The sequence below is a fragment of the Cavia porcellus genome, unplaced genomic scaffold (assembly GCF_034190915.1).
Source record: "Cavia porcellus strain 051 isolate PalLab524CR breed Dunkin Hartley unplaced genomic scaffold, mCavPor4.1 scaffold_18, whole genome shotgun sequence".
NCBI classification, from domain to species: Eukaryota; Metazoa; Chordata; class Mammalia; order Rodentia; family Caviidae; genus Cavia; species Cavia porcellus.
The window spans coordinates 68882704-68898359 of record NW_026947501.1 but is presented as its reverse complement, the minus strand read 5'-3'; the positions used below and the strand labels follow the sequence as shown (position 1 = coordinate 68898359).

The window sequence follows — 15656 nt, the reverse complement described above, 5'->3', positions numbered from 1 at the left end:
CAAGTGAGGACGCCCCGAGGAGGTGCCCCTGCAGCTCGGGATGAGAGTTGGCATCTGCAGTAATGGGAGACAGTGGTGCAGGTCAGAGAGCACCCAAAGGGGACACGTGGGTCACATGGTCCTCTTGTGTGAGGCTGTGGGGGAGGCTGGGAGATGGGCAGGGATGCAGGAAGGTGGGGTGGCCTGGACCCTAGGATCTCAGTCACTTGGCCCAACTCTGCTGGAACTGCACCGGCAGTGGCCCTGCAGGCGAGCTCCTGTGCCTCCCTGGCCCTAATTCGTGCTCTGGAGACCCGCACGGTACCCACTTCCTGGGCTCGTGAGGCTGACAGACGCCGGTGCAGGGAAGCCCGTTGCACAGGACTTGGCATGCAGTGCGGGTCAGTCAGGGCCAGTGGCTACAGGAGCTTGCGCCTCGTCCCGGGGGCCTGGGAGTCTCTGAGGGCCTCAGGCAGAGGAATGACCCAGATGAACAAATTCTCAAAACATGATTCTCACTGGTGGGTTGAGCATCTTTCTCATTTAAGATATTTTATAAGTCAGAAGGCTTGGCATTCTATGCTTATAGGGCACTTCCCTTTGCTGCCCAAGGTGACTGGAGCACGGGAGAGAATTAATTAATAATTAATTATTGGTTTTTATGTTTTTGAAGACAGGTTCTTGCTGTGTAGTTCAGGCTGGCCTCAAGCTAACCAGAGCCTCCTTCCTCAGACTCCTGAGTGCTGGGATGAAAAGAAAATATATTAAAAAATATATATTAAATTGTAGTAGATACTCATGCTGTGTATGGCCTTAGCCATTTTAGACCTGTGGTCCTGTAGTGTCACACATACTTGTGTGCTGTGAAACCGTGACCTCTATCTATTCCCAGGGCTTCCTGTCTTCTGGACTGAGTCTTGGTCTCCTCTAAATGCTGTCTCACCCCACCCCGGCCGGGCACCCCCTTCCGACTTCCTGCCTTGGTGGGTGAATAATCCAGATTGCTCGGTGCTACGTACTTGTCCTTTGATGACTGGTTGGCACAGTGTCCTGGTCTGGCCACGCCACGTGGTAGCTCCTGTGAGCATCGCTTCCTGTGGAGCCTTTTTCTGTCCCATGAGTCCCTGTGTGCTGCATGGAAAGCTGACATTCCTCATGACATCCCCTTTCTCTCTCCTGCCCTCTTCTTCCCCCCTCTTAGTCCCCTTCCCATCTGAGAAAGACCTGCTTCCTTACTTTCTTTCACCGGTCTTTCATTCCACTCTTTCTTCCTATTATGATTTCTGTACTTTGGGAAATGCTGTGATGTTTAAGCTCGTGTGTCCGATTCATTTCACTATACATGGGAGCCTCAGGGCGCATCCCCTTTCCTACAAACCACTCAAATTTACTTTTCTTTAAGGGCAGAGCCATGTGCCCTGGTGTGTAAACACCACGTTCTCTCCACGCACTCATCTGTGCGTGGTCATCTGTCAGCAGGCCCTGGGCTGTGGCCTGCATTTGGCTACTGTAAGCAACGCTGTTGTGAGCTCGATGTGCAAAGACCTTTTTGAGAATCTGCTCTTGATCCTTTGGGGTATAGATGCAGAATGGGGTCACTCCACCCCTAGTAATTTAAAGATCAATATCCAATAATCAACTTTATTTCTGCACACTAGCAATGAACAAGTCAAAAACAGAATCAAGAAAACAATTAATTTACCAGATCACCAAAAAGCCAGGGTCACATGTAGTCCTAACTACTTAGGAGGCCGAGGCAGCAGTGTCACCTTGGCCAGCATCCGTACCCTACTGAGCTCTCCTTAAAAAGTCCGTTTTATCTTGCTAGTACCGGTCTGTCATTCACATGGTGTATGGTGCTGTTGGGCAGTGCCCCATGGACATATTACAGCTCATTTCTTTTCCCTCCTGCTCCCCTCCAATGGTAATTTTTTTAAAAGCACTTATTTTAAAATATAATGTAACCTTACAGAAAATATATTGGAAAAGAAAATAACAGTGCAGTGTAAAGCTGTCAGTGGAAACTGGCATTTCTTACTGTTTTTATTTATTCCCTTTCCTCCGGCAATAAGGTGTACAGTCTGGACAAGCCTTTAGGTGGAGGTGTACAGTTTTCTATTTCAGGTTGTTCATTTAAAAATCATAACTATTTTATGTTCCTCTGTACAAACTAATGACAGCTTTCCCACTGACGTGTTTTTTGTTCTTTTATTCCATGCAGGTGTATCTTCTGTGGGGCCACGCAAAGGATATTATCCAGTCTTTTAAAACACTGGAAAGGTAAAAGCTGACATACCCCAGGACTGTGTGTGTGGCTCAGCGGTAGACACTGAGACACTGCCCGAGTCCTGATGCCCAGCCCTCCTGGTACCAGGAAAGGGGCTGCTGCCTTGGCCCCTTGCTTGGCCAGCCAGACTGATCCAGGGACCAGGGGTTAGGATTTGCTTTAGAGAAGACCCCTGGCTCTGTCATCTCTCCACGAGGACTAGGAAACTCCTTTCCTGCTGCTTAAGGTGACAGCTGGTGTTTGAAGACTGGTTTCGGTATGGCCACTGGGTGGAGGTTTCAGTGGGCTGTGGAACCAGAAACAGATTCCTCCAATCTCTAACAAAGCCGACTCCATGCTGGCAGGTGCTGGGTGTCTTCCAGCACCAGTGGTGAGCAGGGGTGGCGGCTGGAGCTGATGCTCCTTGTTCTACATGGGGGCAGCGAGTGGCCCTTAACTCCAGCCTTGCCGTGAAGCCCAACTTCCTGCGTGGGGACACCAGGGGAGCAGGCAGAAGCGTGCACCCATGCTGCTTCCTCTGACGGTGGGGAGCAGGCATGTGAAGTCCGGGACCCTCAGCACCACCAGAGGTGACTTAATTGTCCTTCAGAGCAGGAAAAGACCTCCACCCCGTCACCAGCACATTTAACCCACACAGGCAGCTTGTCTGCCTCCATGGCTGAGACTGAAGTTCTAGCAGGCTGGGAGCCTTGTCCCAGATGCCAGAGTGTAAGAGGAGGCCTGGTTCCCCCTGGGGGTGTCTCCTTTCCTGTCCCAGGATTGGGGCGAGCAGGGGCACTGCTGGCCCTCCCTCCCTCCTCCAGGCCACCTTGGTTTCAGGCTGCAGGGCGCTGCTGGCTGCTACTGTCTCAGGCTGTGGTTCTGCTTCAGCTGCTGTGAAAAGTTATTCCTTCAAAACAGCACCGTTAGCTGGTGTGAGTCTGCACACCTGTGATCCCAGCTCTCTGGGAAGCTGAGGGAGGAGGATGGAAAGTCTGAGGCCAGTCTGGGCAGCAGAGAGAGCCTGTCTCAAAATAAAAACAATAGAGAGAGATGGGGATGCAGGTCCAGCGAAGACCCTGGGTTCCATTTCCAGTACTGCAAAAGGCAAAGCAAAGCAAACAAACCAACCAGCCACATGCTTTTTCCTCCTAATGAAACTTGTCGGCTGCAGCAGAGTCTGACACTCACCCCACTGCCTCGGTGCTGGACCGGATGCTGCGGCCTTTCAGTCTCGTAAGGGGAAGCTTTGTCTCCCAGTGTGATGGTGTTTGAGGGTCTTTGGGAAGTGAGGGGCCAGATGGTCATGGGGGCGGGGCCCATGGTGAAGTTACTGTTTTCAGAGAAAGAGGGGAGACCAAGTTGTCTCTCTTTGGAAGAGAAGCTCTTAGGTCGAGGTGCCAGCAGGGTTGGTGTTGGGTGAGGGCCTTCTTTTTGATTTGCTTAGAACCACTTTCTCACTGTGTTCTACATGGTGGGGGGGGGGGAGAGAGAGAGAGAGCGAGAGAAAGAGAAAGAGAGAAAGAGAAAGAGAGCTCTCCAGTGTCTCTTTCCCTTCTTACAAAGACATACGGACAAATGGGCTCCATTCCTGAAAGGCTCTGTTTCCAAACATCGTCACATAGGGGTTGTGTTCCTCAGTTTTCCCTTGCTGGGACAGAATACCCGATACCCATGATAAAAAGGAGAGGTTTACTTTGGCTCATGGTTTTGGAGGGTTCAGTCCATGGTGGACTGGTTCCCAGGCGGTAGCACCATGACAGAAGGGTTGGTAGTGCAAAGCTGCTTAGCTCCAGGCACTTAGGCAGCACAGCAGGGGAACAGTGCAGAGGAAGGGACCAGGGAACCCATATGGACCTCAAAGCCACCCTTCCGTAGCCCACCGAGACACACCCAGGGATGCCTGGGTGGCTCTGAAGCTGACAAGCAGTTTGACAATCCAGTTTAGCTGTCACAGGGGATAAGGGTTTCAGCACAGAACTTTGGGTCATGGTACAGTACTTGGTGAACACCTCTAGTGAAATATACTCTTGAACACATCTAGTTGTTTTCTTGGGCGAAGTTGCTGGAGGTGGAACTGTTGGAACAAAGGCAGAGATGTCCCAGCGAACACACACTGAGCAGCTGGCTGGAGACCAGGCACCCCAGGCTGTGGTGCTTCTGTCACCACCAGGAAAGTAGAGAAGCACTTTCTTGACTCATGTGACCTCTGAGGTCCTCTCTTGCACTCGTCCTGCCCAGTAGGGACAGTAGATATGACCATGACCCCATTTAGCAGGTGAAAGAGCAGAAACTCAGAGCCTGGGTGCCAGGCTGAGGCCACGCAGCTTGCTTGGCACAGCTGTGTGCCCTTGGTCATTGCCCTGACTGCTGCTGAACCCACAGTGCTAGGGTGACCATGGTGGCCAGTGGGGCATGCCAGGAGCTGTCTTTCCCTTCACTTCAGCTGGAGGCCTAATCAGGACATTGGGCATAGTTCCCTGGATGGAGCTGTCCCTGTCCTCACCTTCTAGGTCCGCACTGTTGGGTGTGGCAGCCGCTGGTCCTCTAGGGCTGCTGGATGAAACCTAGATGGAAAACCTCTCTGTGGGGTTTTGTGGTACTGATTATCTGTTGCTGTGATGCCACAGCAGATACACTGGGTTTAGCAGAATAGTGTTATGATCGCTTTCACTTGATCCTTTGTACTATTTTTGTTTGTTTGTCTGTTTTTGGTATTGGGAATTGAACCCAGGACCTTCACACTGATTACATTACATCCCAGCCATTTGTATTTTTTGAGACAAGGTCTCACCAATTCATCCATTGCCCAGGCTGGGTTTGAACTTGTGACCTCCTGCTTCAGGTTCCTGGAAGGCTGGGATTGTAGGTATGTCACATCATGCCTGGCCCTCTTTACCATTTTGAAAATGACACCTGTGGGTCCCACCTGAGTGCTGCATGGTGGTGTGGTTGCACCATGCTGCTGATGCACCCAGGTATTGATCCTGAATCTGAGTGGGACTGGGACACAGCCCTGTGTGGCCCTAGGGGGTGAGTGACTGGGGTGCCAGTTGTCCTTCCCCTGAAACTGGAGGGCAGCCTTTGGTCCCATGGGGACTTCACTTCCCTCAGTGTTTCTGCCTTCAGGGAGCCGCGGCTGCATTCTCACCTCACCCCATCTTTATAGCTGGGACTGGAGGTCTACAGATGGTGGGAGGTGTTCAGTCCCAAAGGTGCATGGTGCCCAAGGGCCAGAGCTGGGCCAGAGATGCCCTGTAGATGGGGATTGGCTTCCCCTATGTCACAGTCCCTGCCCCTGTAACCTACCTTTTCTCACAGAGGGCTTCTGAATGTGCTGCTTGACTGCACTGTCTTCTGGCTGTTTGAGCCAGCACCCTCTGTCCTACCTTAGTACGTGCAAGAAGGCTCCTCCTGAGCTAGGAATTCCCTTTGTGGGCTTGAATCCTTTCCTGTCCCCAAAGATGTAGGTAGAAGGACAGTGGTTCTCACAGCAGAGCTGGAAAACAGGTCATGATTAGAAATGGCTGTGAAAAGCAGGTGTGATGGTGCACACCTGTAATCCCAGCACTTGGGAGGCTGAGGCAGGAGGGTCCCCGACAGTCTGTGGTCAGCCTGGGTTATATAGAAAGACCTTGTCCCACCACCCCCTAAAAAAGAAACACTTTACAGAAACCTGCCCTCAATGCTCTCTGGGGGTATAGATGCCAAGCGTGGGGGGGCCCTCAAAAGGGAATGACCTCTGTCCTTGGCTCGTAGGACCTTTTTCAGGGCTCTAGGGAGCAGGCATAGTGGGACATATGTCAGATGTGGGGGACACCAGGGCCACTGCCTCAGGCTCATTGGCCCTGCATTGGACGGTGCCACCTGCCCGGGAGGAAGAAGAGAAGGAAGGGCAGTGCCTCGCATTATGAGAGAAAGAAAAGCCCGGGCTGGGCAAACAGCACCGTGTGCTCTGCTGAGAGCTCTGCAGGTTGCCTCCCTCACACCAGGGGGAGGGGCTGCGACCTGCCCTGTGGCCGGAAGGGAGGTGAGAGGGGCAGGTGGGCAAACACTGGCCTGGCTTCTGTCTGTCTCCTGCTGTGCCTGGATGTTAGCAGCCGACAGGGCAGCCGGGATGGGATGGGGGAGGTGCTGCCATGGGAGCTTGGGGGGTCGGGGGGGGGCAAGGGGGCAGCCGGCAGGTGGGAGACACTGTTGTGTCCTTTGTCCTGGGAGCTGCTCATAAATGGGTACGGGGACTGGCTCTTGCTTAGCCCGTGGTGGTGGGGAACATAGGTCCTCTGGGCCTCTGCACTCCAGGTTCAAAGCAAGCAGCTCTGTGGGAGGCTCAAGGAGGCCTCTCTCAGGTCACAGGGCTCAGCCTGGGTTGTGCTGCTGGTTAGGCTGGAGAGTCAGGGTAGGGTTAAGCTTAACCAGTAGGGGTAGGCATTACGGTTAGGGTTAGGGTTAGGGTTAGAGGATGAGGGATAGGGGCAGGTGTAGGGTTAGGGTTAGAACATTGGGGTTAAAATTAGGGTTATGGTTATGGTTATGGTTAGGGTTAGGGTTATGGTTATGGTTAGGGTTATGGTTATGGTTATGGTTAGGGTTGCAGGGTTAGGGTTGTTGTCATGGTTCTATGGTTAGCCGTAGAGTTAGGTTTATAGGATGAGGGTCAGTGTTAGGGTTAGGTGTTGTGAATTAGCATTAATGTTGAAGTCTGACTCTGTGTAAAGCTCAGTGCTGTTGTTCCAGATATTTCTCTTTTGAATTCAGCTTAAGCTTGCTTGTAGTGGACACTGAAGAGAAACAGCAGTCATCAAGGGCCTTTGTGTCCTATGTCTTCCTCCCCACAAAGCTCCTGTGTTTCCCATATTCTGGTGTCTGCCTTCCTCTTGACTTCTCTTTACTGTCTTTGTTTGAGATTTCATAGCAGAGTGGTAAGAGAAGGACACAGGAGTTATCTAGAAGTCACCTGTTTTTCCTTACCTTTCATGAGGTAGTGTGCATCTTACATGACCTTGGGCTATCTGTGGAACCGAGCTGCTCCTGCAGAAGCTCAACAGTGTGAGCCTGTGCAGGTATTTTCCAGGTCTCTACTCCAGCAGCCTCTGAGCAGGGCTTCATCCCATGCTTTATTGCTTCATGGTCACAAGATGGCTGCCATATCTCCAGCCTTCCTATCTACACTCAAGATTGTTAAAAGCAGAGATTATGATCATAAGCAAGATCTCATGTTGCATTGGCCAAGTCTAGTTGCAAGGAAAACCAGGCAACAAATGTCTGGCTTATTTTGTCTCTGAAGGTGGGTGGGAAGAAGGCAGAGGACAGTGAATGATAGTGGTCAGGATGGGCAGTCAGCAGTTAGGTCCAGGTTCCCAGTGTTCTCTTCCCCTCATTGTCCTCTGCATCTCTTCTCTACTGGGAAATGCATTTGGCTGTATGGTTGGTTGCTCATCTTTAGTACATTTTCTTCCCTGGAGTTCTGCTTCCAACATACGGCTCCTTTGATATTCCACAGACAATGGTTGGAGGGCTGGGCAGTTCAAGGTGAAGGCCAAATGCCAGGACTCTGTGGTTTGGGAATCCCCTGGACTCCCCCTTCCTGCCCATCAGAGACCCACCCAGTGTGTGAGCCACCAGCTGAAGCCAGAATCATGGTGCGTGTGTGTGTGTGTGTGTGTGTGTGTGTGTGTGTGTGTGTGTGCAAGTTCAATCCTAAGCCAGGCACCTTAGTGATTTAGGGAGATCCTGGATCAAACTATTAAAAGGGGTCAAAGTGTAGCTTGGTGCAGAGCCCCTGAGTTCAAATCCTAGTACTACAACAAAACAAAACAAAACAAACGCCAAGTCCTTGTTCCCTGCAGGTTTGGAGTGATCCACTCGGTCCTCACCAATCTGCTGCTGTGGGCCAACAGTGTCCTGAACGAGTCCAAGCATCAGCTGAATGAGCACAAGGAGCGGCTGATCACACTGGGCTTTGGGAACATCACGCTAGGTGGGGGGAGGGCACCCTGCACCCACTTGGGGTGCTCAGACGGTTGCGGTGGGGGCAGTGCGGATCCCAGGGAGGTGTGGGTCCTGGGAGACAGTGCCCTGCTGCTGATGACTCCAGCCCTCTGTCCCCATCTGCCCCATCCCAAGATTGTGCCCGTCATAATGAATGGTCCTGCCCTGACTCAGGGCCTCTCAGGCCCAGGCTATCATGTGCACACCTGTGTCCCATGGCCCAGTCTGGAGAGAAAGAAGTATCTTTGTTTTCAACTGTGGAAGGTTGGTGGCCATTTCTGCTTTAATGAAGCCACTGGACCAGAGCTTTCTGCTAAAAGCATGGCATTAAAAGCCCCTGGAGGTGTAATGGTAGGTTGTCCTGAACCAGGTGTACTTCACTTGAGGTTTTGTTTAATTGCACTTGGCTTATAATTTTGGCCCATTTTTATTTTTCCTTGTTTCTACTTGAGAGCCGAGAGTGTTAATCTTTATATTTTCTTTCAAAATCTTGAGTGCTTCCAATCCAGGACATGTGTTTTAGAATGTTTGGGTGCAGGACAGGGCAGCATGCTGGCAGCTGGACCTCTTGTTCTGATCACACGCTCTGGAAGCCACTCGGCCTCTCTGAGCTTGCCTGCGCCCCGGGCTGCACATCCCCTGCCAGCTCCCGTGTGCTTTGTCCCGGAGTGAGACCCAAAGCCCCTTCCACTCTAGACTGGGGCAAGCCATCATCAGGAAAGCACCTGTCTGTGACTGCATCAGCACCCTGGCCAGCGCCACAGCAGGGAAGATCCCTCTGTGTCCTGGGGCCTGGTTCCTGCTGTGCTATCCTTCAGGGTGGTAGTGACAATGACAGCTATACCCAAAGAAAGCTTCTAGGAGCACTTGCAGTGTGGTGGGCACAGCGCCAAGCCTCTCTGTGGCTCCCAGGGTTCTCATCTTGCAAGCGGGTGACAGTAACTGTAGTATTAGGTGGCCGAAGCCTCTGATGCCCAGAGGAGGTGAGTGACTGGCCGAGCTCATGCAGCAAGCAAGTGACTGAATCAGGATTAGAATCCAGCAATGCATCTCCAGGGCCTTTTTGCTGAAAGATGAGACTGGATTTATTTGCAGAAGTAGATCTTGTCAGTTTTAACCTCCTGATTCCTTTCCATCTTCTGCACAATACTGTGTGGAGTCAGAAGTGGGGCAAAGAGTCTGCTGAGGAATGGGAAGATGCCCCGTGTCTGCACCATCAGGGCAGGTCATGCTCCTGTGAGACTTCTCAAGTGATGGGGAGGAACTTCTGTGCATTACAACTCAAACCAGTGACAAAGTGCGCGTGCACATGCGCGTGCACACATACACACACACACACACACCCCTTCGTGTAGGCACACGAGTCACACTTAGTTTCACCATATCTTGCATAAATCTTACACAAATCAAGCTTCATCTTCCTCTATAGAGATGCTCTCCTTAATTTCTGGTGTGTTTGATTTCATCCTTTTCTCTATTTCCTTAAAGTTTTATTTGCTAGAAAAATATCAGTTACCACCCTCTAAATTGATTTTGAGACCCAGTATGGGTTTATCCAGCCATTACATATACTGGATACACCATTTGTTCTTACTTGTTTCCACCTTCCTGGTAATAGTATCGTCTGTTTAAAAAGGTTTATTCTATTTATTTATTTATTTATTTTTGTCTTTTTCCTTTTTATCGGTACCAGGGATCGAACTCACGACTGCCTGCTTGCAAGGCAGGCGCTTATACCGCTGAGCTAAATCTCCAGGCCCTGTTATATTTATTTTTAAAATGACAAAATCGTGCATCTCACATATAGCATCGTTCTGAAATGTATACACATGGTACAATGGCTAAAGAAGCTAATTAGCATATGCCCTGCCATACATATTTGCCAGTAAAAACACATCTTAATTAGACTTTCTGGGTTTTTTGTTTGTGTTTGAAACTGGGTCTTATCGTGTAGTTCAGACTGGCCCTGAACTCATGGTGATCCTCTTGCCTCAGCCTCCTGAGTGCTGGAACCACAAGCTTGCACCACCCCACACCTGGCTCAATGATAGATTTCTCACGGCTATTGAATTGCATGGGGGTTTTGCCAAAATTCAATTAATTTCTGAGCTGTTGAACATTCAGGGTCCCTGCTCCATGCATGTGCAGATTTCCCAGTGTTTGTTTCCATTTTTGGGTCCCAGGGAATGGCGACGAGGTGGAGTCAGGGCCCCTCCTGTGTCTGTGGCACTGCCAGTCTTCCCGGTTGTCCATCTTCTCTCCCCCTCAGGAAGAGACACTTATTCTGCAGCCGGTGTCTTTTATCGGGCAGTGACAGTTTACGCTCCTGCCACACCGGCTGGCCTCAAGCCTTCAGAGGGCCTACAGCTGAGCAGAAGGCAGAGTTTTAAACCATCACTAAAAGTCAGACGCAAATCAGACTCCCAAAATTCAGGTAATACATAGATGCAAAGTCTAAAAGGAAACACACCTCCCTGGGGCTTCCCGCCAGACAGAACTGTTGCCTCCTCCTACAGGCATCCTCCCTGACTTTCTCCCCTGTTAGCCCTTCCTGAGTTTCTCCTCTGCAAAGCCGAGGCCGCCTCTGTCCTGTTTTCCCAGGCCCATAGCACCTCTGGACACCTCCTCAGGCAGGAAGTGTGGTTCTGCGGTGCCAGCAAGAATGGCCACGCTGGACTGGCAGATGGTTGAATCGGATTTGTTCAAAGGTGACTCTTGGGGTCCTGGTCCCCCCTGTAGCTGTGACATCGAACTTGATGCTAGACAGGGTGTAATGCTCTGCTCCAGCTGGGCAGCTGCACGCCGAGCCCCACGGACAGTGATCTCCTGGTGCTTTTCTAACTCTTGTTGCTGGTGCCTCCCTTCTCCCATGATCCCCATGACTCCCTCCCCCAGTGACCCCACCCCATGACTCCCCACCTCCCTGACTGACCCTCACATAAGTTCCGCCCTATGACTCATGCCTGTCACCACCCTTCCTCCATAAAACCCTCCGTGATGACAACTGCGCCCCTTGACTTACTCCCCTATTACCTCCCTCTCCTCTGTGATCCCCTCCCCAATTACCCGCTTGTTCCCATGACCTTTCCCCAGTGACCCCTTCCCTGCCGACCCTATATGTCGCCTAGAGCTGGACGACCACTCTCCGCCGTGCAACTGCTCGCCCGCGCGCCTGTGCGCGGCCCTGGCGCAGGGCATGTACTACCTGTACCCGTTCACCATCGAGTATCAGATCCTGGCGTCCACCATGCTCTTCGTGCTCTGGAAGAACATCGGGCGCAGCGTGGATGGCGCACGGCCCCTGCGCACTGGACTGCGGCTCCGTGGCATCCTGGCGGGTTCGGTGCTGGGCCTGGGAGCTCTGGCGGCCACCCTGGGCGTGGTGGCCATGTACCTGGTGCACATTGGCCGCTCCAAGGCCAAGAGCGAGGTGGCGCTGGCCATGTTCTACCTATACGCCATGGCCCTGCTGCTGCTCATGGGCACTGCAGGGCTGCTGGGCATCCTCATCTACAGGGTCGACGAGAAGTCACTGGATGAGTCCAAAAACCCGGCACGCAAGCTGGACACCGACCTCCTGGTGGGCGCGGCCTCGGGCTCCTGGCTCCTCTCCTGGGGCTCCATCCTGGCCATGGCCTTCGCTGAGACCCGGCCGCCCTACACCTGGTATAACCTGCTCTACTCGGTGCTGGCCATCGCGGAGAAATACATCCAGAACCTGTTCATCATCGAGTCTGTGCACCGCGAGCCCGAGGGCCTCCCGGAGGACGTGTGCACCCTGCGCGTGCTCACCGTCTACAACGGGGCCGCCTCCTCTCACCTGGGTGACTCAGGGGAGGCCCAGGACACAGCGCCCCAGGACCAGCTCGCGCAGCCTGCGGGCAAGAGCAGTGTGGGTCGGCAGCCAGGCCTTGGCAAAGAGGAGCAGGTGGAGCCGAGGAGCGGGACGGTGGCCTGGAGCTCAGCCAGCCCGGGGCCCCTCTTTCGGGGCAGCGCCAAGAGAAGAGTCCTGAGGAACATCACGGCGTTTCTATTCCTCTGCAACATTTCGGTAATCTGCTGCAGCCTGATTCTTGCCTTCAGATTGAGCAGTCTCTTTTCCTCACCTCCTTCTCCTAAGGCACGGGGGCAACTTAGAGAGCAAATGAAATTAAAAGTTGATCACAAGTGAGAGCCCAGCCTGGGGAATTCAGAGGCTTAGACTCACCCTGTCTCAAGATAGAGAGGGAAAAGGGCTGTGAGTGTAGCTCAGAGCAAAGGCCCTGGATTCAAAACACTCCCCACACTCTCACTTGCATGACATGGTCGCAACCCCTGCACATCAGACGTGGCCAAAGGGGATCTCTGAGCACTGGGCTGAGCATTCCCCCTTCTGACATTTAATGCATTTATTGAGCACCTGCTGTGTGCAGGAAATAGGTCAGGGCACAGCCATGGACCCTGGAGTTAAAGAATGAAAAGAGAGATAGACATTCCCCATCACTGATGTGGGACTGTGTGTCCCACAGGGTGTCCCTTGAGTCTGAGTTAGTCCCAGAGGGTGGGGAGAGGTGCGGGTGGCGAGGTGTCAGCCATCAGGCAGAGGGCTTTAAACCCTGCGGAGGAGTGGAGGTTCGGCTTTCGGGGTCCCGAAAGACTGGGCTGTCCGGGAAAGGACAGGATCTAGCTGTGTGGCTTGGGCCAGGGGAGAGGGAGCAGGCAGGGGAACAGACAGGAAGGAGAGGGGGTGCGCAGGTACCGGTGGGAGCTAAGGGTGTGCAGAGGAGGTGCAGAGTCGAGGCTTGATGGTGGTGATGTTCGGGGTAAGGGGGTGACACCATGACCCCCTGGTGGGGGCTGATGTTGCCTGAGAAAAAGGGGAAGTGGGGAAGGTAAGGTGGAGTTTGAGGTGGGTTTTTGTTTGAGGCTGGAACTCCTGAGCGTGGTCGAGGTTGTAGGCTGAGATGGAAGCAAGGGTGGTCACTTGTATTTAGAGCCAGAGCTGCAGGGGCCTCGTACATGGGGAAGGGAAGGGCACCTGGCACAAGCCTGGGACAGCATGAGGAGGAGGACAGCTAAGGGGACTGGGAAGAGCTAATGAGGTGGTAGGGTGAGGGTCAGGGGAGAGCTGTCAGTTACAGCTATGTGTATCAGTTACCCATTGCTGTGTGAGAAATCACCCCCAATGCAGCAGTTTAAACAACCATATATGTTGCATGCTTTGTCCTGTGTGGTACAGCTGGGGGGTCTGCTCAGTGTCCTTCCCAGGCTGAAAGCCACACCCCTTTCAAGGCCTTGCTCTAGGGATTTGACTGATGAGACCCACTTGTGTGTCTATTGGATGGGTTTCTGAAGCCCCTGCAGGCTCCTGGCCTGAGACCTCCCTGGATCCCTGCCATATGGCCTCTCCATGGGGTGGCCTAGCCTGGGACAGGTGTATCCTTTTGTGCAAGAGATCAGTGACAAAGACAGCCGATCCTTCTGTGAGCAGGTGCTATTCTGGTGGCTTTTGCCCTATTCAGTGAGAAGTGGGCTGGTAGCTTTAGCCCACATTCAGGAGGAAGAGGGGATTACATGGAGGGGGACCCCAGGTACTAGGGGAGGCACTGGGGTCAGCTAAAGGCTGCAGTAGGGAAGAGAAGTGGGCCAGGGCCCAGCCTCAGAGCCCTGGCAACTTCAGGGGTGCTGGAGTGAAAGCAGCCAGGGCAGAGGCTGAATGGGAGGACGGGGGCCAGTGTGTGGGGGTCAGTGAGGCACAGAGCAACAGATTATGGGTTTTGCAAATTTAGCTCTCTTTGCACTCAGATTAAGCCCACTTTGAGAGGTATTAGCATTGGCATCTTACAGATGGGGGAGACCAGGGCCGGGTGAGAGCTGTAGGGATGGAGAGACCTGGACAGGTTCCAGAGGATGGCACATGTTTATAATCCTAGTGCTGAGGGAGGCTGCGGCACAAGGGTTACAAGTTTAAGCCCAGCCTGGGCAGTTTAGCAAGATTCTGTCTCAAAATAAAAACTAAAAAAGGCTGGGCCTAGAGCTCAGTGTGAAGGCTCTGGGTTCAATCCTTAGTGCAGGATCCTTAGACAGGGGAGGGTTCATTAAGGATTTACTGCCCTGAGGGATGGGTGAGAGGCAGAGGAGGCTCCTGGGCCTGGTGGTTTCCATGGAGACTGGGATGCTACACAGTCTCATTGGTCAACAGATGTGAGTGTAGCCCGTGAGCGCGGGTAGCACCTGTGATCCTGGGCTGCATGGGGCATCATGGGAGGGCAGGGGGGGGGGCTGCTCGCCAGACAGATGCCCCTCTTCTCTCGCAGCTGTGGATCCCTCCTGCCTTTGGCTGCCGTCCCGAGTATGACAACGGGCTGGAGGAAGTGGTCTTTGGCTTTGAACCCTGGATAATTGTGGTCAACCTGGCCATGCCCTTTTCCATTTTCTACCGGATGCATGCAGCTGCCTCTCTCTTTGAGGTCTATTGTAAGATGTAGACCGGGTCCACCAGAGACAGACAGGCCAGCTGACGAGTGAGCTCATTGGAGCCCCTGGGCAAATATTGCCGGACAAGGGCAAGGCACCTTTTGTCTTCGGTGACTGTGTCCGAGGGCTGGGCATCACCGCTGCAGGCCAGGACGTGGCAAAAACCATGATGGGAGCTGAAATCCATCCTCAGCTGTCAGTTTTTATCAAGCTCAAATTATTTTACCGCCCTCTAAATGACACTGTTTTAGAAGAATGTGATCTATGTTTGGGCAAACATCTCTCCTGTTAGTTTTTCTCACACAGCCCTTTCTGTTTGTCATTTACCCGGCGACAATCCTGTCCCTCTGCCTACAGTCAGTTAAACCTTATCCTTCTCAGAGCTGCCAAATAGAGACACGAACACATTGGGTTTATATTTTGGCTTCTGAGTGGGTTGAATTTGCCAACAAAGTGACTTTTGCCATCTGGATGGAAATTTAAATGTGCCCGAGATTTGGCACATGGTTCTTTGCGATCATTTTGTAATTTATTTTTTAAAATAAAATATAGTCTGCTTTTTTCCATTATAAATCTTTGCTAGAGAGAATTTGGGATTTCAGAAAATTAGAAACAGTCAGCCATGATGCTACTGTTCAGTTAGCGGTTCCCTTTCAATACCTTGATATATTTCTTTTTCTGGGATGGAACCTGGGATTGTCTTGATTGTTATACCTGACAGTCATGGTCCAATGTTTTCAATTCTGTACCCAATTTTGTTCTTCACTTGACAGCATTTCCCCTACATTGCCATGAACTCATTATAAAATAATTTTAATGCTATATTATAGTCTATTATGTGAACATTTTATCATTGACTTGGTTTCTTAACTGATGATTTTAAAGTGTTTGTAACTTTTCATTTTTATAATTGCTCTGCAAAAATAAAACCAGACGTCAGAAGCATTTCCTGTTTAGAATTGCT

The 15656-nt window shown here is 52.0% G+C and overlaps 1 protein-coding gene across 3 annotated transcripts in view; it reads left to right on the top strand.

The window, feature by feature from the left end:
- Positions 1–15656, top strand: part of Otop1 (otopetrin 1) — a 27063-nt gene extending 11407 nt beyond the window's left edge. For 2 of the 3 annotated variants that reach the window (XM_063230162.1, XM_063230163.1), the window contains exons 3-7: positions 2201–2259; positions 8095–8225; positions 10506–10670; positions 11365–12287; positions 14533–15656. In XM_063230162.1, coding sequence (XP_063086232.1) covers positions 2201–2259; positions 8095–8225; positions 10506–10670; positions 11365–12287; positions 14533–14703 — 1449 coding nt within the window. In that variant the 3' untranslated portion in view covers positions 14704–15656. The remainder of the gene's footprint in view (positions 1–2200; positions 2260–8094; positions 8226–10505; positions 10671–11364; positions 12288–14532) is intronic. The other variant, XM_003464367.4, reaches the window with a different exon arrangement.